General features: G+C 40.9%; 1 protein-coding gene across 2 annotated transcripts; it reads right to left on the reverse strand.

Moving 5' to 3' along the window:
• Window positions 1–452: 452 nt before the first annotated feature.
• CFAP221 (cilia and flagella associated protein 221) lies at window positions 453–20,465 on the reverse strand. Of its 2 annotated transcripts, XM_036386768.1 has the most exons (26): window positions 20,435–20,465; window positions 19,314–19,553; window positions 17,980–18,161; window positions 17,454–17,554; window positions 16,374–16,460; window positions 16,173–16,268; window positions 15,183–15,283; window positions 14,151–14,254; window positions 13,087–13,246; window positions 12,547–12,667; window positions 12,349–12,460; window positions 12,022–12,130; window positions 11,186–11,273; window positions 10,601–10,690; window positions 9,635–9,730; window positions 8,362–8,452; window positions 6,656–6,783; window positions 6,131–6,211; window positions 5,603–5,710; window positions 5,330–5,485; window positions 3,706–3,864; window positions 3,229–3,323; window positions 2,618–2,707; window positions 2,318–2,434; window positions 1,507–1,536; window positions 453–904 (listed from the first exon to the last, which is right to left on the reverse strand). In XM_036386768.1, the coding sequence occupies exons 3-26, from the start codon at window positions 18,113–18,115 to the stop codon at window positions 781–783; spliced, it is 2,580 nt and encodes an 859-aa protein (XP_036242661.1). In that variant the 5' UTR covers window positions 18,116–18,161; window positions 19,314–19,553; window positions 20,435–20,465; the 3' UTR covers window positions 453–780. The 2 variants fall into 2 exon arrangements, with proteins under 2 accessions (XP_036242661.1, XP_054371407.1); XM_054515432.1 differs by lacking the exon at window positions 20,435–20,465 and having other exon boundaries at window positions 19,314–20,057.
• Between the last annotated feature and the right edge of the window lie 3,746 nt (window positions 20,466–24,211).

Here is a 24,211-nt window from a genome sequence, read left to right on the forward strand (position 1 = left end):
TTAGTACAGAAGATTTGTGCTTTTCAGCACAAACAGCCTGGACCACTCTGTAAAATGAGCAATCAATTCACTATGGATAAAAACAATTTTGTCTGAAGTCCAGCTTGCTGACAAGAAAGTAGGAGACATCTTAGCTGCAAGATGATATGCTGAGAAATCTCCTTTCCTAGGAAATAGACCCAGAGCATTACAGGTTTCTCATGAGGCTCTGCCGTTCATTCACTCAACTCATGCATGCTTTTGCCAAGACCTGTGCACTGAATTAAATCCCTGAACAGCTAACGAGACTTGTTTGGACATTGTCTTTGCAGACAGTAATGGTGTTCAAGGCTTCCTTTTCCTTAAAAATATCACATGTATGGTTTACTGTCAAGTCTGAGATTTAGCAACTTACCTGCAAAAATTCAAGGACAGGTCATAACTAAAAAAACGAAATCAGAAGATTTTGGTCATGAGGTCTTTTAATATTTTATTTGAAAACTATGGGCTGTAAACTAACTACCAAACTATTTACATGGTAGTACTAAGGTTTTCTGGTCCTTCACACCCCAACAAAATAAGCAGGTCCAAGATGAGGTTTCTCACTGGAGTAATTATTGTGGTTGGGGTAGTGAGCACAGTGAGAGTCCTTGACAGAGGTGGCATTACTGGTGGTTCTCTTCTCTTTGCATATGAAGTTGCTGACCTCACTGAACAAAAAATAAATGTAGCTGGGACGGGAGAGACCTCATACATTAACAGGATAAGCAGGGCCAGGCCATGAACTTTGTAAAATTATTTTTATCCCAGAATAAGGGTTTTATTAAGTGCTTTCAGCTTCAATGTCTCCAGATGTTTTCGAATTTTCTCTCCGATCTCACTGTTCTGGAGTTGAAAATGTCCATCTGGACCATTTTGTGGGTCTCTGCAAGAAATTTAAAGCATCATTTGTATTTATAATAATGAGGGAAACTACTTAGGAATGTCTTCAAAATCCAATGAAAGAGGCACTTGTGATTTCTTTTCTCATAATGAACACAAGGTATTCCATCACTGATGCAGAACAGAAAAGGTATTGAAACTGTGGAAAGAACAGTTAACTCTTGGCTTGGCCAGTCAGGAAAGTTAACCATCTGACAGATAACACAAACTGACTGAGTATTACATTTTATCAATGTAGGGACACATGCTGTGATTGCCAGAACAAGGGCAGCCACATGAAAACCTAGTTTGCCTTAAGGACAAAAATGCTGAAACTGCTGCAGAGAAGCAATATGTTCTTTGTCGTCCAGTGAAACACCATCCCCTCAATAACAACAAAGAACCTTTCAGTGAAAACATAAAGGATTGGGACTTCATTGTTTGCTAAGAAATTTTTGCTTCCCCCTTTACAGACCCAAAATAATAGGGAATATTTCAACAAGTAAATATCAATACCTGGAGTTCTCTAATATTGAAAATTATTTTAATTTTTTTTCTGAAAACATCTAAGATTTAAGAAAGAAAGAAGGTTATAAAATGACTCACCCAGGAAAAGCACCATCCAGCCCTATATCACTGTGGGAGAAAAAGATCATTCTTTAGTTACTCAGGCTGTCCCAAATCCCCATGTTCTGACAACCAGTGTCATAAAATGTAAAAACCAGCACTGAGTGCAACACATCTATATTTTTACAGCAAATTCTTCCCGTGTAAAAGTAAAGCAGACATTCAAATTCTTGATAGCTCTGAAAGTTTGAGGTTATCTTGAACATCCTGGTATCTAAGCCACATCATGACCACTTTAAAGAGGGGACAACTGTTGGACAGAAATGAATTCACTTGCTCCAAGGTTAGAACTCAGCACTTTTACCTGTGTTGCTCTGCATCACTTATCACCCACACTGCCTGCTGTGGTGTGAACTGGGGGAGTGTGAAGTTTGAGCAGAGCAAACATGAAACACTCCTAAGAAAAGCCAGAGAAAAAAGTACCATGCCAAGGGGAAATTCTAAGGGCCCTTTTCTCTGCCAGCATGAATAAATATCTAACCAAAAGGGTCAATGAAAAGCAAAAGTCACTGGTCCAAGAATGTTGAACATCTCTGAGAAAGCAAGCAAACTGCCTCAAGTGTTAGATCATGCTGATATAACTGTAGTCAGAGATCGAGGCCAATGCTTTCTGAAGTAAAATCCAGAGACTGAATTTGCAGTGCAAATTTGCTCAAAGTACTAGGTCTGCATTGCACTTGTGATGGAGCCCCTAAAACATCTCAGTATGACTCTCTATGCAATTCTGAAAAAATTTCTCATGCTTGACTTTAGATTCCATTTCTCTCTTCTTATTTCAAAATATACCTACCTTTCTATTTTTATTGATTGTTCTTCATCTTCTGAGAGTGCCCCCTCAATCTGTGGAAATTCAGCTTTCACCATCTCTGGAGTAAGAATCATGTTGAACTCAGCTTCATCTGTCCCACTAAAATGAATAAGATGATGAACAATTTGCCTTTGTCCTTTTGAAAGAACAGAAGTATGTTTTATGCAAAAGAGACTTTGTGCTTTTGCCTTTGAGGATCTCCTGGGACAGGTTTTGACACATCCATACAAGTGGTTTAGACCCAGTCAATAACAGCATATACACAATAGAGGAGAAACTTACTGGTCAATTATGTTCTCCTTGTCTCTCTCAAGTAAGTCATTCAGCACTGGTGGTAGATCTGTTGGAAGCATATCTGAACTGTAAGGATCCCTGTGATGGAAATTGTATTAGTTTAATGTATTAATATTAATGGTATTTTCATATTTTGAAGCTTCACAGCAGTTGCGGTTACCATGAAGATGATGTACTTTTAAATATTTGTGGAAAATCTGGCTGCACCAGAAACTGCTGTGATATGAGAGAATGTGAGCCTGAGAGATGTTGGCTACCACTGGCTGCAAGTGTTCATAAGTTAAAGGTTCTACAGACAGACAGAGTTTGTAGCTCCTGGGGTCTTCTAGGACTGAGTCAACAAGCTTTCAGGAGAGATGTTATAGAAAGCCCAGACTGGAATTCTCCTTCCTGGGCTAGTAATTTCTTTTAATGATATTGCTCTTAATCCACCCTTCTAGGAGTTCAGTAGGAGTTTTTTTTCCTGTTGGTTTTGGATTTCTGAGCAGCAATTAATTCCACTTGTAGGCCCACTTATGGAGTAGTGACTGATCAATATAGTTACAGGCAGCAGAAACTAGTGCAGGACAGAGGATTTGTGTTTTCAAATTATTTCTTACCTAAGTACTGTATTTGTTAATGTGGGAATGTTAGAAAAAGTGGAATACTCCAGTGGTGAGAATTTTCTCCATTCCATTACTCCACAAATCACTTCCTGAAATGACAAGTGATACACAATCAGACCTCTAATACATAATGCTGTGGGGAAAGAGGCTTGCAGGACAGGGCATCTTGGCTGAGAATTGAATTTGGGGAGCTGAATATTTCAAAGATCCTTCCAAGGACATGAAAATACAACAGTGAATACATTGGAAGAGCAAAGAAACACGAAGGCATAAGCAAGAGACATGCATAAAGCCTAAGTAGAATTAGTTATTCTGACCCATCTACTGACTATTTAGGTGCATGCATAATTTATATTTGAAAATATTTTCTGTCTAGAATGACTTCACCTTCCATTTTGATTCCTTAGAGCAAGTTCTCAGGAAGAACATACCCAAGATGGGTACTCATACAATAAACCCAAAAGGCCATACCTTGTGATCCAGAAATTTCTTTTGTGTGACTGGAATACTGGATCCTCTGGGGCATTCCTTGGCAACAGTATATTTTGGATGAGGACAAAGATGATATTCAATATCTGATTCACAATAGGCTAAAGGAAGTAAAAATGGCACTAATCCTGGAATGGGGTTCTAAAAACAATGAAGAGATTATTTTAATAAATTGTTCTGAGTACCATAACAAATCTAATTAATGAAAATTCAGTTCTTACAACTAATGTAGTCTCCCCAGATTCACAGCTTTGTCTTACTCTGACTGCTCTGTTTGGTATGATCCTTCACTTTCTGTATCTTACCCTCATCCTACAGTGTTGTCTGATTTATTCATGCTCCCTACTGTCTAAAACACAGCAATTTAGCTGTTGTCTCCAAGTCTGGAAGAAAAAACTATTGCCTAATTATTCTGAAATCCATTGCTGATTCCCTGAATAGTTCAGAATCCAAGAAGGGAAAATGGACTTGCTAGGGTGGAAGCCACAGCACACATGGCTTCACATTTTGCCATCCATTTCCCTGCATTAGCATCTGTTTCTGGATAAAGCCCAGTGCTGGGTAGTGTGGGATCAAGCTGTGCCTGGCTCTCACACTGCTATGACAGAGGGATGAAAGAGATGCACACAGGAACTCATCAGCACGTCCACTGGAGTCCTGGCTGTGTGTGAGGAGGACGAGTGTGTATCATAGATGATATGCCAAGGTCACCAGGCCAGCAGAGTGGGCAGGGCTGGGAGCCAGAGCCACCCACAGCAGGCACAATGCCATGCTGGGGGGAGATCTGCCTGTGCCCATGCACGGCCCTGCACGGAGCCCTACAGCTGTCTCTGCCTGCTCAGAGGCACCTCGGGACCTCCAGGCTGTGCTGCACTGTGGGAAATACCTCCTGCAGCTGGTGCCACAAAGCACAATCTACATGACAACAGTAAGAGAAAACCCTCCCATGCAAGAGGCAGTGATTTTTTGAATCTCTGTGCCTAACAACTTGGAAATGTAGTTTGGGATGCTGTGAGAATTCTTAGAAACTGTAAGGCAGCAGGATGCAACATGAGCAGAGTTTGACTTCACTTTTCTGTTTACCCAAGGATTAGGCAGATCTGTAGTCACCCACCTGAACAGCAGGAAAAGACTGCACCTATCCTACCTACCTGGGCAAGAATGTGAGGTTACAGATGGACTGCGATGCCAAGATTATGGCCTTTCCTCTAACATGCAAATGGGGAAACAAATGGAGAAGAAGGAAGTGTTTCATGGTGTTCCCAGAAATCTCGTGATCATTGATCATTTGTGGAGTGTGAGACTGGAAGAGTCTGCCATTCTCTGCTTTCACTGCAATTTTGAATTTTCATCTCTCCTCTGAACTGATCAAAATCCACTCTAAACTGAAATAGTGTCCCTCTCAGTGGGATGAACTCTGTGATTCCTATCCATCAGAGCTCTATGATTCCTATCTATCAGAGCTTGCACCATGAAGGATTATGCTCACTGGATAGCTTTAAAATCAGTCTGAGTAAGAAAACTGCTCACAAATTCCACATCAGGTTTCTGATGAAACACTTCTGTTCCTTTCTTACGTTCTTTACGGAAGCCAACTCCTACTTACAAAAATTCGAAGTGGGTTGCTCTCTCTTGGGTGGACTAAAGCTTGGGGAGGAACCAGGTTTAACAGGCTGATATCCCCTTCTGCTGCTTCTTTGTCAAAATCTCTCCTCTGAGAGACCTGCCCCTCAGGAGAAGGAGCTACTTGAATCAATTCATCCTTGAAAAACACAGACATCAAAGATTTTTAGAGTATAGTAAATCTTTCAGTATAAAACGTTGAGGCAAAATTAATCAAATAATTGTGGAAATGTAGGGTTGGGAGTGACTTTGTTACCTGGGCTCCCTGTCTCAGTGGTCGGGAAAGTTTTACAGGTTTGTAACTTGTAGCTGCATAGTGTGTACAAAATGGCTGATACTTCATAATCTTGCAATGCTGAGGAACCTAAGTGCAAAGAAAAAAGATGTGCTGCAGAAAGTGACAATAATCACTTCCAGTTAACTCATAAATGGAGTGGAACATTTGGCTTTATTATGGACACATCACATCTCCATGGTAAAAGACACTTGGAGCACTCTCCCAGGACGTGGTACATAACCAAAACTTTGAGAAGCCATACTTCACCAGGACTTTGATCTTTGAGATACAATAATTTCAGCTGAGGCGATTCATCTCTGTCTGGAGAGAGGGGAATATTGCTGGCTATATATAAGTAAGTTGGTTACTTATGGAAACCGGTGAGCTTTGGTTTTAATAAAAGCATGCTAATCATACAGCCTTATTAAAGCAACATTTTTACTGGGCTGTGCAGAGGCCATTTAACTGCACAGGTAAGAGAAACATGGGGGAGCTATACTGACTCACCTTCAAGTCATAAAAAGGAAGGATGTGTTCAACTTTCACGTCTACAGATTCAATAGGAACTGGGCCAAGAGCATCAGGTGCCTGAAACAGAACAGTATTAAAAACCAGTAATATGGTGGGCATTTTGTTTTGTATTGGCAGCAATCCATGAACACAGCTAATTGAAAACATATGGAAATAATTATGCAAATATTTACTTTATGCAGTTTGATATTTCTGTTGTTCTTTCTTGGACTCCAGCATTTCAGTTATTTTTTTCTTTGCTTCTGAAAAATGGATGTTAACTAACTCTGAGCATTAATGTATTGCTCACAATTTTAGGATACAATTAAGAGAATGAAAAGATTTTTTTTACTGTTTTCAGCAGAACCCTTAGTAAATCTGAAGTCCTGAATTAATTTGCCAGAACCCTGGAACACCAGTCACACTGTGAAATTTTAATAAAAGGACTATCAGCTCTGGGGCCAACATCTTCAACAAAAGTCTATCTAGAGTGCTGACTAATATTTGAGTTACTGTACCTACCAAATAATTGTGTAGTTCATGGGACCTGTAAAAGGGGAATTCAAAAGGCAATATACGATCTTCACTTATTCTGGAAGAAAAGTCCTTATGTTCTTCACTCTTCTCTGCTTTGCTGAAACTCCTGCTTTCTGTCATGAGTGGAAACCAAATATTAAGATTTTGTAATATATCTTAATACACTGTTTCAGAAATAGAATCAAGCCACAAAATGTATTTAACATTTTCCTAAACCAGGATGTCTAGAAATTTAAATATAAAAAGTAAGGTAATACTTCCTAAAGACTTTAAATGTCACATCTATAAAATATGAGCACAATACCTTGAATAGCAGACAGATTTAATTTCCCCTTTCCTAAAAAGACATCACAGCCCACTCCTTCCAGCATGGTTCACAGCAAGGCTGAGACAAGTCAGAGGCCTCTCTTACACTAAATGTCATTACACCTTCTATTTGCAGCATCCCTGCATCTCCTGCATCCTGGGAATTAAAAGTCCCTATTTGCAGAAGGAGGAAAAGGCCTAATATGGAACAGTGTGTCACAGGAGCTGTCAAATTGTGTGTGTCTACAAGGGAGTGGGAAATAGGAGACTCAAATTCTTCTCTGTCTCCTATTTACCCAACTGTGACTCCCATCCAAAGCCAGTTTTCTTCTATGATGTTAAGTAACAAGTCACTTTTCAGACCAGCACTTTCATTTCCATGTAAAAAACCCAATTGATTAAAAACACTTCTATGAGAAAACAATGAGGACAAAAACTCAACCCAGTACTGGCTACCTGGCAATGTGTCTCATGGTTCCTACTGTCTCATTTCACTGAGTTCAGACATCTTGCCTTCATCACATTCAGGTGTCTTTCCCCCTTCGATCCCCCCTGCATTAAGCTCCTCTCATCCTGTGACTCTCACCTCTTGGGATCCACCTGATCTGTTCATCTCCCTGTCTCTCACACAGTCCCCTCTGTCCTTTCATTGCTCCTCAGGCCTACACACAGAACCACAGAATGGTTTGGGTTAGAAGGGACCTCTAAAGACCACCTAGTCCAACCCTTCTGCCAGGGGCAGGGACATCTATCACCACATCAAGTTGCCCAAAGCCCCACCCAACCTGGCCTTGAACAGTTCCAATGATGGAGTGAGTATCCACAGCTTCTGCCCTGTTATTAAGTAGATAAATAAAAACTGCAAGGTTCCTAAGAATAGTTGATCACATTTCTTAAACATGGTAAATAATGTGTATGGAAAATACATGTATCTTGAGTACAGCCATTTCTACCTTTTAGCAGGGCCTGTTGCCATAGGACAAGAAGTAATGGTTTTGAACTAAAATAAGGCAGTTTCAGACTAGATATAAGGAAGAATTCTTTTGCAACAAGGATAGTAAAACACTGGAACAAGTTGCCCAAAGATGTGGTGGATGTCCCATCCCTGAAAAGATTTAAGGTCAGGCTGGACAGGGCTCTGAGCAACCTGCTCTCATTGAAGATGTCCCTGCTTATTGCAGGGAGGTTGGACTGGATGGCCTTTAAAGGCCATCCAATCCAAATCTCTCTATGCCTCTACCTTGTCACACTTTATTTCCCTCTGGAAGACTCCTTTATAAGGACTCTGTCTTTATGTTTATATGTAATGCACCTGACACACTGCAGCACGACCTGAATTATCATAGCCCGTGGTCAAAATATCAACTTGTTCTTTTAATCCTTACCAGACCCAGAGCCTTCCTCCAGACCTCTGGCCTCCCTGGACAGTCCACGGAACAGAAGCAATAAACGTTTTAGACGAATCTGAACCAAAATCTGAGAGAATGATTTTTAAATTTCAGTCAAACACCCTAAGATTTACAGCCATAGAAATACTGTATATGTTACACGTGTATTTATTCTCCAGAGCTTACTCAGACATCTCTATTTGAGAATTTTTAATATAGTTTTCTGTTCAGAGAAAGTGGGAAGGAAAGATGCACAATGGATCTCAACCCTATAATGACACAACACAATAAATACAGTTAATTTTTTTAATTTAGTCTTACAGGTTAATCAGATAATTTTTTTTGGCTAGGTCTTTTGCTAGGTGTTTACTGGCATATACAGTCAGTTTGCCAGGGCTATATGAATTTTTGTAGCTCTGAGAATGAGGAGAGTAAACAACAACCTGCACTGTGTTCTTGTCCATACCCTACACAGTAAAAATTAAGAATCCTTGGTTTTAATACCAGATGGAGCCATTTGGTCACCTCTTTATTTGTACAATAAAAAAGAGTATTTAATTTCAAGACCTCAGTATTATGAATAGATTGAAGGATATCCAAACTGGACACTAGAAGAGCAGAACGTTTCCATCTTCCTTGCTACATTAAGATTTACTGAGCAAAGAGCAGTGCTGATGCAAGATAATATTTAAACCAAATTAAATAAGCAATTTTACTGATTTAGTCTTTAGTTTCCAGGTCTATACCTCCCCTATTTGAATTTCTACCTATTGTTTCCATGTTCCCATCATGCACCATTGCAAAGATCCTCCATCATCAGTAACCTCAGAGGAACTGGAAGGTGTTGTTCTCTCCCTCTACTTTCCCTCTCCAGTTTGTCTCCTTACAGAGTAATTGCTCTAAGCCCTGAACATCTTGGTGGCTCTACACAGAACTCACTCCAGCTTGTTAAATTCTTTCTTGTACTAGGGGCCCAATACAGGGTGCAGTATTCTATATGCATTTCCAAATCTTTTTTGTACAGAAGTATTTTATACTTTAAAAAAAATCTGAATTTATCTGCATTTGTTTAGTATCAATTGCAATATGAAAGATGAATTGAATACAAAACTTACTCCAGATCCTTATTTCCTGATGAGGTAGGGGCATATTTATCAAATTACCAAATCCCTTGCTAGCTGTGAACAGTCCTCACATGCTGGTTGTATGTTCTTTTGTGCTGTTTCACAGGTGTCATGCCCTCACACTACATTCTGGTTGTTCACTTTACCTTGTATGCTGCTTGTTGGAATTTCCTGAACATCCTTTTTCTGCTGTCCCAAGGGTCATTATGGAGCAAGTCAAATGTGGGATGGACACTTGGTTGCTGCACAGTGTATTTTTAAAAAAGGAAAGAGAAAAGAAAAAGGACAATCCTTTTTACAACTAGATAAGGTAGAACTTTTCTCCATCCCAAGCCATACTTTGGCCTGAATTCGTATGTTATTTCTAAATACTGAAAATGGTCCAGTGAAAATATTTGCATCACTGGCATTTAACCAGAAACCTTCACTGCAGGGCTTAATGGGAGGTAATCACCAAGTATTTGCAGATGGAACACAGAGAATGCAGAGATAACGTGGCATGGTCTGCATCCACACAAATGACCAACACAGACCAGGACTGCAGTGCACTCCATGGGCAGTTGGACAGCAGAGAGAATGGACAGGGGTTCTAACAAAAACACAATTTATCTTGCACAGACATGAAGCTGAAACAGCTGTAAGGACTCAAATCAGGCACCCAGCAAAACCAGTATCCTTTCTCCATAATGGCACATACCCAAAGGAGAGTGAAAGACACCAAAGAGAAGGGCAAAAAAATCTAAGTACTAGAAAGGTTCCTGTCAATCTGGCCTGCAGGTAAAAACTGGAAATCTTGTGATATGCTTAACCTTACAATGAGATATGAGAAAGCTTCTCCTGAGAGATCTTTCAGAAACAAGCAGTACAAATCTCAGGTTAGGCCTGCAGATTTCCACTTGACTCTCATATTAGATCAGACCATTAGAAGATGAGCTGTGCATGTAGCAGGGTGCTTGCCCTACCTAAAAGTAAAATGGGAAACAAGGCACTGACACAGAAATAGGAATATCAGGAGGAAAAGTATTCAGTGTCAAACATCTATGGCTATTTGTTAGCTTGGGAGGTGATAATTTAGCATGCATATAGCAGGCTCTAAAAACATATGAACAAACCTGGTCAACATGCCGGGTAACACGTCTGGAGGAAACTTCTACTTCACCCCTCTGAAATTCCTGTTCTATGATAGGATCTCCTCTTTGGAGCTAATTTAAAGAAAAATCACATTAGCACAAAGCATCCAGTGAATTATTTCTTCCATTACAATCAGGGAAACTCACAATGCAACACTCTGGAGGTGTTTAACGAAACACAGACTTCATTCCCTTTTAGGGTGTGATTATTGCAACCCTTAAGCAAGGCAAACAAAGTAAAATAATGTCTTTTCAGGTCTGAGTTTCAATCAAATCTCTGTCCTAATGAAACATGGGTGCAAATCTGCTCACTTGGGCAAATATTGTTACATTTCTGATAATACTTTACCCTTCTCTCTGTCTACCTTCAAAATAAAAACACCCCTGAAAACAGTGAAGCACAGGCACAATAAAGATATGACTGCAGTAACAAGCACAACTAGCAGAGGTTTGCATTGATTAATGAAGAAAAACTGAACATGTAGAGAGCTTGATACAATTCACAGTGCACTACATAATCTTAAAGTATAAGATTTTTAATTTACAGAAAAACCATAAAAGGCTAACCTTGTATTGTTCTTCTTCCCTTTGTCGGCTTTCAATAATTTTATTTTTAAACTCCACAGAGATTGGATCACTTCCCTTATGAACTTGCCTGCATTTACAGTGGAGACAAGAAAAATGCTTCACTTAATGCACAGTTTGCTTTACTCTAAGGCAAGCAGACTTACTCCCCTCTTCCTGAGGTGCCTAGGTGTCCATGACATTCTGTGTATAAGACAATCTCTTATTTCAAATTAATGATTTCAAATGAAACCATCATGTGCTTAAAGATCCAACTGTGTTCTGCTTTGCACCAGTTGATGTACAATAGAATAATAAAATCATTAAGGTTGGAAAAATCCTCTAAAATCTTCGAGTCCAGCCATTAACCTAACACTGCCTAACACTTCACTAAACTATGTCCACATCTATCAGCATTACATCTACATGTTTTTTGAACACTTTCAAGTGTAATTCTGCTCTTACTCCATTGTTCATTTTAGCCTCAATTTATTGACAGCCATGACAAAATCTTCCTTTGGCCTTAAGAGCACAGGATGAGATGCCTGAGAACAAGGTTAGGCAAACCAGGTTTACAGCAGCTTTCTTTTTGAATGGAACAACAAGGCAATCAAAGTCCTCATGGGGGACTACTATGGATGCTACTGAGTCTGCTCTTAAGCAGGAGAGAAAAAAAATAAACAAAACATCAGTAATTTAGGCTTAAACCAAACGTATTGAGACACAAAATGGCAGCATTCTGCACTAGTGGACATTGTATATATCATGCATAAAGGCCTTGGTTAAGCAAATTCCAGTCTTGTTAACATGGTTAATTTACATGGTTAACTAGCACTTACCACTTTAGATGATTTGCTTCCTCTTCTTGAACATTTTGTTTGACTTTTAGTTGAAATATAGCATCCTTCATCTGTCTTGTTTTTTTTCCTTCTTTGCCTTGGGACAGGGCTGCAGGAACATCGGAAAGCCATATCACACCTCAGTCTAGATTGGATTTTTAATTGCAAAAAACATCCATTAAGATAACTGTACCCATTAATACATAAAGCTAAGGAGAGAGTTCTCGCAGAAACAATAGTCACATCACATCAGCAATTCTGAAGCCAAGCTCCTCATCAAGCTACAAATAATGCTAAAACCAAGTTTATGCTGCTTAATTACTTTACCTTCTTTTACATCCTTTATCTTCAATTTGCCTGGTTCCTGAATCAAAACAGTAGCTACAGCATACGGATTTGACAAGTCTGTGGGGAATCTGAGGTTCTGATATTCAATTTCCTATGAGATATAAATTAATAGGAAGAAACAGAAACATGGAAGATTTCCAGCCCAGAAAAGTACTTGTAATTATTATCTTTTCACACCTTTAGTTTTTGAACAGGCTTCGATTGTAGTTGGCTGAACTGGTCTCTTCTCCACAACACAGGTTTTCCAGACACAGCTTTTTTCTCTGGATGACTTTTTTGTTCATCAATATATTCTTTTCTAGATGTCAGAAGGACACATATTCCTTTCATAAGAATTCTCTAAATGACATATAAGTCTAATTTTTTCACAAAAAAATTAAGTACAGTCCAAAAGGCTCAAAGCCCCCTGCATCTTGCAAGGCCTCAACAATAACGAGTGGGAATGATAGAAGCTGAGGATGCTCACATTTCTTTAAGGATATGTAACTTCTCATTATATTTATTTTGAGTTTTTTTATTTAATGTGGATTAAGGATGTTATAATCAAACAGTGTAAAAAAGCAGGTACATGTATCAACAGTAGAATTACTTCAGTGCATTGTAAGTCTCCAAAGAAACCAATGCTTAAAAAGATCATAGCAAAATGGTATGAAATTCTATTACATTAGTATCTATAGAACTGGGCAAAACCACTCAAGACCAGTCAGCCACACATACATCAGAGCCACATGTGGTATTGATGTTCCTGTGAATACACACACATAGGGTTTTGAGTGAAACTCTGAAATCCGTAACTGCATTGCCATTTGCGCTGTTCCATATTCAAGTGGGGAATACTTCACAGTTACTTTGACTTTTCCATTGGCTGGAATGATTCCTGTGATTAGAGGAGAAAAACAGTAAGAGTCCATATAACATGAGCCCACTTAAGTGTACTGGAACTAATTCTGGGCTACTTTTTTAAAACAACTTAATTGTTTGAATGGATAGCAGTAGGCATGGAAAATCTTTCTGGTCTCAAAGCATCTTTCAAAAACTATGTCTTGCTGCCAGATAATAGAAGATATTTTGCAATAGCAGAGAGACTTGACAGTAGGGCTATAATATTTCATACTGCTGGGAAAATGACTGCCTGTTTATATGTAGAAATTCTGCACTTGCATCTGCTAGTCTTAAGTCTTTGGCACTTTCTGCTTTCATGGGCAAAGCATTTATAAACATATTCCTCTGAGCTTTTCCAAGCTAGGGGACTCATCTGGATTTGATGCATTACCTGTCTCTGCTTGACCTTATTTCCTTACTACTTATTCCATTATTTTCTCAAACACTTTAATCACCATTCAGATCCCTAAACATTCAGGGCCTTTCCCAACCTTAGTGATTCTATGATACTATGATTACTCTGAGCACAATGGCTTTGAGTAGGAGCTGAAACTTTTTAGTGCTTTTCAGATGGCCTTCAGCCATAGTTTCAGGCTACCAAAATTTCTGACTTAAGTTTTACTGCATGACCCTATTTCAGGGATATTCTTCTGGGAAAATAAAGGCTGCACGGACCATTTGGAACATCTTGGATTTTGTCAAAGCTGGACATTGCCTAAAGAAACTTACAGCCAAGATAGCTATTTGCCATGAGGCTGAAAATGACTGGCAGCATTTACCTGCAAAAGCTTTGCCTGAGGAAGAGGTTTTTTTCTGTACAGCACTGAATACACTGTCACAAGTAACTACACTTAATAAACAGAGATTTAACATTTAGAATTTTAAAGAAGTCAGTCTACCAAATATCGGCTGGACAGTGAAGGCTCTGTGAGGCTGAATAATATCAATGTGGAATTCAAAATCTATGGGACAGCTGCACTGCAGTGGGATAACATACTCCTTACTGAAAAGAGAGAAAGGAAAAATTATGTTAATCAAAGTACAGTTGTTCATAATTTACAAGCTGGGAAATTGTATTATACACACCACACACTAAATTACCTGCATTCAGAAGGGTGGGTTACTTATTAATGTGAAAATCATAATTTCTCACTGTGCCAAAATAGCAAAATATTTCAGATCTTTCATCCCCCCAGGAAATAAGAGTTAAATTTTGATTTGAATGTTGGACATTACTTTCTCCTACCCATACATAATTTGATTATGGAAAAAATTTTTAAAATTACTTTTTGGAGGTTATTTATGCCCATCCTCAAATTCTTACAGACTGTAATATCTAGCAAGTACAAACAATGCAAACTGGAGCAACAATGAGTACAGAACCAGAAATCAGCCTTTTGCCATGGTCCTCCTCATGAAAAACGATGAGAAAAGAAAGTGTTGAAAACTCCAACACATCAGAATGACTGAACTTTAACCACCATAGAAATAACGATGCTGGGGCCTAATTTTCAGAAATCACCATAATTACAACAAATATAGCAAATATACTGCACAACTAGGCCTTAATAAACTGAATCTGCCTTCTCCTTTCCCCCTTCTCAGTTCCTATTAACAACTCTTACTGATTAGTTAATGAGAACAGTCAGTGCTGTATCCATGAAATAGACAAAGGAAAATGAAGTCTAGCTCATTAAATACTTTTAAATACAAGAAGCAAAAATAACCAGCTCCATCTTCATATATGCTTAGTTTGCACAGCATTTATGTCATGGTGAATGTGTACCCTAAACAGTTCATATAGAGAATTATTTTGCAGTCCAGACAGTAGCTGAGTTTCCTAAGGCTTTCAACATTATGTTGTATGAATAGAGGAAAATGGGTTTGGGCATGTCTTGCAAAATGTAGACAAATGTCTGTCCTTAACTCACCTCTGACCAATTGATACATCAGACAGATTTATAAATGATGGAAATTCTACAACATTCACAGCAGGGTAAGCATGTATGGGAACAACTAGGGTATCATCTCCCTGCAAACCAACAAACAAAAAACAAACAAACAAGTGCAAATATTTCTATCTTACAATTAGTAAATCATAGAATCATATAATGTTAAGAGTTGGAAGGAACTTTAAGGATTATCCAGTCCCAACACCCCCTGCCATTGGCAGGGATACCTCACATACACTGAGCTGACCAAGGCCTTATCCAACATGGCCTTGAACACTGCCAGGGTTGGGGCAAACACAGCCCTCCTAGGCAACTGCTCCAGTGCCTCATCACCCCCCCAATAAAAATTTTTTTCCTAATATCTAACCTAAATTTCCTGTCTTTCAGTTTGTACCCATTACTCCTTGTTCTATCACTACAGTTCCTGATGAAGAGTCCCTCTCCAGCTTCCTTGTAGTTCCTTTCAGATACTGGAAGGCTGCTATGAGGTCTCCATGTAACCTTCTCTTCCCCAGGCTGAACAGCCCCAACTTTCTCAGCCTATTATGGAAATAAAAAGTTTCTCTAGTAGTTGGCTGGTAAGTTGGCATAAAACATCAAAATTATGACTGTGTTGTACCTCAGAACATTAATATTCTATCTGCTTTCAGTATCTTTCTGTCTTTCCATATTTTATGCAACTTTCTAGAGTTCCTCCGAGCTGCTCAGCTAAGTCATTACCTCAATGTGGCACAAAGACTGATCTACTGGCAAAGAATAGCAGAATAAGTCATATAATCTTTCTTACTGCTCTGGGATGTTTGCAGAGAAAAATTTTTAATGCTTTAAGTTCAATACTCCAATCAAGACTCACTGGGAATAAATCTGTGTGTCTCTAGAAGATTAACTATACCTTTATCTTTACCATCATGCCCTAATACTTGTTTTATTCCATTACAACTCTAACTATGTTTTGCAATGAATGCTCACCTCACAGTGAATTCGGATGCAGTCATAGTAATACCTCCATTCATCAGGGCAAAAATCAACAGCAACCACAAGGGACAAACCAGGAACAAGCCGGTGCTAGAAAATGACCCAAAACAAGATAGAGGCCATGTAAAAGCTGCTTATATGGCACAAAACCTGTGCTGAGTGCAAAGTGCAGTGTGAGGACTTTCTGGCACTTACTGTTTTGTTGTATTTGATCTGAAAATACATAGTCTGGGGTGGTATTATGTGAAGGTTTACTGCACTGGTAGAAATATTTATCAGCTTCTGCAGAACAAAAGAAAACAAAAACCACAAAGCACTTTACAATATAAGAGGTCAGTTAAGAATACCAATTATACTTTTTGTAAAACCTTCCATAGCAAGAAGTAATAATTTTTACTTTAGCAGAAATAATTCTAAATATGCTCTGAATTTAAAATAAAACTATGCAAAACTTACATCCTGCATTTTTATTCTTTGGAAACAAGTCCCGATTTTTAACCAAGGAGTAACAGTTTTGCTAGAAAGATGCTACTATTGAATCAAATTCTGATGCTGTTTTGTTTATATGCAAAAGGAACAAATATTTTATTTGCAACAAACAATTTATTGATCACTTTTAGGGACATCTGAACCAACAAGAATTACATAATACTTCATGGTTCTGTTTTGGTGTATAACCAACAGACTTTCGGACAGTGACAGTTCAGCCTGCAAAGCCTCCTGCATTTGTTTACTTTCATTACATTCAGAGAACCTAGTCCAATATAACTAGCAAACTCTGTCTCAATACACTTAAAACATGAATAACAAAGACACACAAAGGGAAAGCAGAGAGTTGAAAAGGAAATACCCAAACCATTCACAAGGAAAAGCAATCAAATTTATGCACAGAATTTCCTTTCTCAGAATAAATTGTTCTTGGCAAAAGACCAGAGGTGCTTTCAAAACTTTCCCACCAGTAAACATGTTTGCAGACACAGTGACAGTCCAAGGACATTTTGAAAACAAGTCTCTTGTGGAGTTAAAGCCCAAATCCTCTATTCATAATGTACAAGTTACATATCACAAACACTGATGCAGACATGGGAAACAGGGAGTATGAAGGAGGGTGATGCTTACAGCCTGGTACTCATCTCTTTGTTACCACAGGACCACTGAATTTAAGTGCTGCTTTTAAGAGCACTCCACAGGGCAAAGGCCTCATGACCACAAGGAGTCAACTCAGATTCTGCTTCCTTTTATGAGCCCCAAGGGGATCCCTACTCCAGAACTTACCAGCATCTGTTGGTGATGTTTCCCAATTTCATAACCTCCATAGTGTAACACGGCAGGCTCAGCCTGTACAACCCTGCTCCTCTGATGCTCTGAATAAATCTCTACAGATCACAAAACAGGGAGAAAAAGAGACCAGAAACACACATGAGTGGTACTTACATTGAAACAGTCTAGTTATGCTATACTGATTGATTATCAAGGAAAAAAAAAAACCAAAAAAGATTATTTTTTCTTTTAAGCCGGCATGAATTTATAAATGGAAAGTTATGCAACCATCCACTACTCCAGCAGATCCATGATCCTGCCACCAGTTCATCTCTTGGCATCATGGCTTCAACAAGCCACCCAAAACTTTAGGGTCAGCCAGGATCAGCACAGCAACTATTTCTTTCCTGACTACCTCTCCCATGATTTTGGCTCTCAGGAAGCTGCAATTTAGGCAACGGGATGGGAGTTGCAAAAAAAATAACCAAGTGTGTCCTAGAATTGCCACAAGGTTGGGACCAGTCAGAGAGCAGGAACTTACTTGATTCCAGCAGGTGATGGGGGACAGCAGGTCTTTTTTTAGGTTCCTCCACGAGGCTGCTAAGGACACTGGGAACTTTCTTCAAGGACCCCCGAGCGACTGCGATGTCTGGGGAGGCTGACTGAACCAGGTCCATGTTAAGACACAAACAGGCTCTCAATGGCACTAAAATTCTTCAGTGTCTATGGACAAATGAAAACAATATAATAATCAAAATATCTTCTTTCACACTGGTACTACCTGTTGCTTAAAACTGCCTAAAAACATTTAGGAGAGGGAGCTACATTTTTCCCCTGATGAAGTAGATTACTCTGTGTGTGCTAAGTATAAGGAGAGAAGGATTCCAGAAAACCTTGCTCCCACTGCAAGGCCTAGCATTTTGGGCATCTGTTCTAAGGCTTGCTGGGGACATTTGCCTTTCAGGTCTGTGTATAACATCTCTGTCTTCCTTCATGTCTCGCAGCAGAGAGAAAGGAAGCAGGTACTGTTAATTCCACTATCTGAACTGATTTCTGCAGACATGTTCTTTCAATCTCTCCTGGGTGTTTGAGCTGTTAACTTGCAGATTAATTTTTAATTTTAAATATTAATACGAGGGATAAGAAATCTGGCATTTGAATATTTCATTTGGATAGCATCATCTGGGTCATTTGTTCAGTGAAGATAACTGTAAACACAGAAAGCCACAGGCATTAGAGATCCTGTGTTAAGTATACAGAGTTATCAGAACATAAACTTCTCTAATGACAAGTGCAAATCTTACGTAATAAAGACACCAGGCATGAACCATCCACCAGAAATTATCTTCATAAATAGAGCACACAGAGCCCTTGGCTCTTGTATGAACTGGAGAACTGCATGGAGACAAAGACACAATACTTTTGGAACAAATACTGAATTCAAAAGCTGTGCTGAGATTTTCAGCCCTCAAGCAGGCAGCACTCAACGGTTTTGAAGTGGAATCATTACTCCACCTCCCCCATTACATTTTATGGTCTCATCTCTGGTATTTGTCTGATTTTCCAGTCTGCTTTAGATCTTTCAGGCACAACTTGAGAGGTGCTTCAAGCTCATAAAGTGCTGTTTTGATTTATGGTTTTGTACAGTTTTAAATAATAAATAAGCAAGAAGCTTAAAATAATGTGCTGCTAGGACCCTGGCCTTCATAATATTTTCCACTCAATAACACCAAGCACAAATTTTCCACTCACAACAGAAAACCTGCAAGAGGAGCTGCATTATTGTGCACAACAGTAAATTCCTTCTGATGTAGCAAGACCAAACTCAGACAAAAAACACCGCAAAAGATTTCTAAACATAAGGATCAAGCTTACATTTTTTCCACTTGTGTTCTTCAACTTTAATTTACACCACTGCCACCCTCCTTCTCCTGGTCAGGATTCCACTTCAGGAACGCAAGGTTGGAAAAGGTGTAGGCAGACATAAGTCTCCTCAAAGGATTCCTGGTATAACCTTTTCAGTAACTTACAGTGATGGTGCCATCATGACTCACCAACTTCAATAACACACTGCGTGTTGCTCAAAGGGCTAATACAGGACAAATCCTTAAGGTCCTGGAATGACAGAATACCTGATGTTCTTAAATTTTCCACTTGTGTCTTTCAAGACTTTGTGTGTGTGTGTGTGTGTGTGTGTGTGTGTGTGTGTGTGTGTGTGTGTGTGTGTGTGTGTGTGTGTGTGCATGTGAGTAGAAGTGTGAAACCCTGGGAGCCCATGACAAAACTCGCCCCAAACGCCCTCAGACCAGGTTATCGCCTCCTCCTTGCCAGCGCTCGGGCTTTCTAATCCCTTATTGCGTGTTGAAGCTCCTCGCACACCTCACCACACCGAAGGACGCCCATTACAGCTGCGAAAGGCTGGAAAAGGCATCGCTGTGCACAACCCGTACCTGCCGCTGCCACGGCCCCCAGCCCGAGAGAGCTCCGGCACAGCCCGGTTTTCCCTGTCAGCCCTCCCGGAGCCCCGGCACGGCCCGGCTGTCCCTGTCAGCCCTCACGGAGCCCCGGCACAGCCCGGCTGTCCCTGTCAGCCCTCCCGGAGCCCCGGCACAGCCCGGCTGTCCCTGTCAGCCCTCACGGAGCCCCGGCACAGCCCGGCTGTCCCTGTCAGCTCTCACGGAGCCCCGGCACGGCCCGGCTGTCCCTGTCAGCCCTCCCGGAGCCCCGGCACGGCCCGGCTGTCCCTGTCAGCCCTCCCGGAGCCCCGGCACAGCCCGGCTGTCCCTGTCAGCTCTCACGGAGCCCCGGCACGGCCCGGCTGTCCCTGTCAGCCCTCCCAGAGCCCCGGCACAGTCCGGTTGCCCCTGTCAGCCCTCCCAGAGCCCCGGCACAGTCCGGTTGCCCCTGTCAGCCCTCACGGAGCCCCGGCACGGCCCGGCTGTCCCTGTCAGCCCTCACGGAGCCCCGGCACAGCCCGGCTGCCCCGGCCAGCCCACCCGGAGCCCCGCGGCCTGGCCCGGCCCGGCCCGGCCCTGCCCTCACGGCGGCCCCGCGGCGGTCGCTCGGCAACGGGGCAGCCGCGCTGGGCCGCACCACTCGCGGCTGGGCTGGGCAGGATGCCAACAGCAGCACTCCGGCTCCTCTGTCAGTGAAAAGTACCAAAAAAAAAGAATAAAAGACACCCCTCTCCCCCCCCCCCCTTTTTTTTTTCTACTTCTCCCCAATAAGCGTCGTTTTCAGTATTCTCAGTGTGGCCTCAGACAGAGCAGAGGCACTTCTGTCCCTTTAAAAACTCTCATCTATTAACACCTAAATTGTTCTTACTTGGTTCAAAACAGATTTTGAAAGGTTTATTACAATATTGGTTTTTTTAAAAAAACCTCTTTTTCTTTTCCCCTCCCTTCTCCTTTCCCTTCCCCACTTTTATGCTCTTGCTTTCAGCATTAAAGGACCATCCCTTGGAAAGTACTCCTGGAAACCTTTCTTCAGTGTATTTTTAATACCATCCATAAATGGTATAAAAAATGGGATGAGGGTTTTTCCCCAAATAGGTACAGGAGAGAAGAGAAAGCAAAGAAAACAAAGTTTTCTTCCTTTTTTTTTCCCTTTTCCCTTCAGACAGGTGATCTGGATTAAGAACAAAATAATTTATCTTCAGTTTTTCTAACACAGGGGTAAAATGTGTCCAAAAGTAGTGCATTCATTTTGGATAAAAACGGAAGCAAGAAAAGCTTCAGATCATAAAATTCAGATCCCAGAACACAGTTCCCATACTTAGTAAGATGTAATTTCTTATGGTTAGAAAAAACTATTCCTATACTCTTGACATGATATCTTAAATATAGGCTTAATATAGAAAGCCAGAATTGTTTCCACAATGAGTTTTTTTTCTTTCATATTCTAAGAATAAAAGTGTTCACTTTCAGTTTTTCTAACATAGAAGTAAAATAGAGCATATTTCTCCTCACAATTCACATGTACACCAGTCTGTTTGGACAGTGATAGCTGAGTGCAAACCAAACCATGTCTGCTTCCACATCAGAGGGTCTAAACATGATGTGCCTCTGGAGAAGCACTCTGTAAAGTCTCCTGGGAAGCAGCAAATGAGTGGGAAAGGTAGGTGAAAAGAGTGGGTTATCAGCCAACAAACCTTCAGATTTCCTTGGGAAGGCTGATATAAATAAAGAATGTTAACCAGGGTTTAGATAGGTGATTCTTGCCTCACTTTCATCTCTGTATTCCAAATGTCAGATGAAAAGTGTGTATGGCCTGATTGCAAGCTGTAGTAAAGTCATTGCAAACAATTCAATTATTTAGCAAAGGGAGGAGAAAATTTAGTTGTTTCAAGCACTAATGGAATTTTAAAGTATTAATAAATAAATATTTACAATCGAAGTTGGTAAGTGTTTGATAAGTAAACAATCCTACAATTAGAATAGCACAAAGCAATTTATTTTATTTACTCCTAAAGTTAAAGTGAAAAGTCTTTTGAAATTGTGTGAACAAATTCAGATGTTTCTTTCCTGGTTCAGATATCAGACTTGAAAAAATTCCAGCTGTGACAAATTTACGAGAGGTATACATAGTAGGTATAAAAGCAAATGCACACAGCTACTGCTTAATTAAACAAACATCTCATTTGGGGTTCTGTGAAATCTTGGTAATAATTCTTTGTAGTCTGCTGCTGCTGTTAGGTTTCCCAGCTCTCCCCGTCTGTCCCACTGGGCTGACATTTGCTATGAGTCAAGCAATGGTTTGCACAGGTGAGAATCTCCCAGGTTTTATTTTGCATCCATCTTCTTTCAAACACTCAGCCTGCATGTGAATAAAGTGGGAGGATCACAAAATATTAATTCACACTGTTGGTGTTTAAATCCAACATTGGCTCTCCAGACTCCTGGGCCTATTTTGGAAAAAGTGCCACACTCCAAAGTACATTCAGAAGCAAAGCTCTCTCAATTACATAAATGCAAGAAAGAGTGCTGGCTTTCAGGGGAAGATGCTTCAATATGAATGGAATAATAAAATATTCCTTCAGCCAAAGGACGAGAGAGAAGGACTTGGCGCCCCAGCGAGATGATGCAGCATTGTCAGTGTGGTTTCTTCAGACTATACAGCAACCATTGTCTGTCTGCCTCTCAGACCCCCTCTCAACAGTTTGCTTAACCCTTTGATATTTTCAACCACACTCTGGGGAAGCAGATGTCTTCGAGAAATGAAAATCACTACAAGTTAAGTGTGGACTGGGGGAAGGAAAACTGAAGCATTTGCCATTTGTGGGGGAAAGGATGCTGTGTGAGTGTGGTGGATGAGTGAGACAGAGCCAGTGTGGGTTTCAGCAAATGCTGCTGCTTGCCTGACTGCTGCTCTGGGACTGTGGGGAGAGATGAGGGTGGTGTGCAGGGAAAGAGGGAGCATTGCAACTCATTGATCTTCATGACCACATATAGAGATGAGCTGGAGTCAGGATGGGCATGGAAAGGGCAGCACTTGCTAGGCAGCCCGAATTCCTTCATTTTTTGTGCTGCTCAGTGGATAACTTGTTTAATCCAATGGCAGGATTTTCAGTGCACAGGCAATTAGCCATATATTTTTCCTAGTCATTGACTTTACTGGTAAACCTGGATCACGTCTGTGTTCTGGGCAGCACTTCATTAAATTTGACCTGTCTGGTGATGGGAAATTGGAATAGGTGGTAAAAGATGTTTTGAGACAAGCTGAGGACTGCCGTGCTTTCAGAAAGAGCCCTGGTACACAGTGCAAACTTTGGCTCTCTTTTGAAGCTGTATTCAGTATTGTGCTAGAAGTGAATGTGACCCGCAAGGGTTTGGAGTGCCTGCCTTGGCAGCTGGGAGCTCACACCCAGCTAAGCACACAGCCCCTTCACAATAGTTTTGCCACAGAAACAAAACCAGGAACAACAAAGAGTGCTCTGCTGACAGGTGAGGCGACTGCCAAGGAACTATCTTTGGAAAACCCAGGATGTCTGAATCTACATCCCAGCAACAAGGTACCAGTGGGACCCAAATGCAATGACACCTTGTAGCCTATAGCATTTGGATGAAATGCAGACTGGCTGTTTCTTCAGATGCTGATAAGAGGATGAAATCTAGGGAATATTTGGAGTCCTCTCTAGAAGGGAAGAGCAGATTCCCTGTTTATCCTAGACTAGAAGTTGTCTTTGGCTCTGGCAGCTGTGCTCAGCTGGGCTTGGTGGGACATGCAGGCAGCTGGCTCACCTGCAGCAGGGTCTGCCAGCTTCCTGATTTCTGCCTCTCAGGGATGTGTGCTCCCTGTGGGAAGCATCTGCAGAGCTATCGAGAGCAGAAGCAGTGCAGGCAGCCTGAAACACATTCCTCCAACTCGGTTTCTCAGCAGAGAACTTATTCCAGAGCTGTACTTCCCCTTGTCTGTTTGCCCCTGCCATTGTGGGGCTGACATCTTACAGGGCAGTCCTGCTTGGTCCCTTATCATGGGAGCATGAGGAACGATCATTGCCCAGCAACACCCATCGATAACAGTGAATAATAGCCAGGAAGGGAGGCAGACAGCAGTAGGAACATGCTCAAGAGAAGTGCTGTAATTCTTGGGACAGGGCGCTTCTGCAGAGGAGGAGGAGAGTTGCAGGGTGGACAGGAGGGGGGGTCCAGTCACTGCTGATGCTCTCTAGAGCTCAGCAGCTGGAAAGAAACATTGGCTAAGGATGGTCAAAGCTGGGAAGGGAAAAAGGCAAGGAGGGAAAAGGATGAAGTGAAAAGAGCTAGGAGCCACGC

Source organism: Molothrus ater, chromosome 7, assembly GCF_012460135.2.
Source record: "Molothrus ater isolate BHLD 08-10-18 breed brown headed cowbird chromosome 7, BPBGC_Mater_1.1, whole genome shotgun sequence".
NCBI classification, from domain to species: Eukaryota; Metazoa; Chordata; class Aves; order Passeriformes; family Icteridae; genus Molothrus; species Molothrus ater.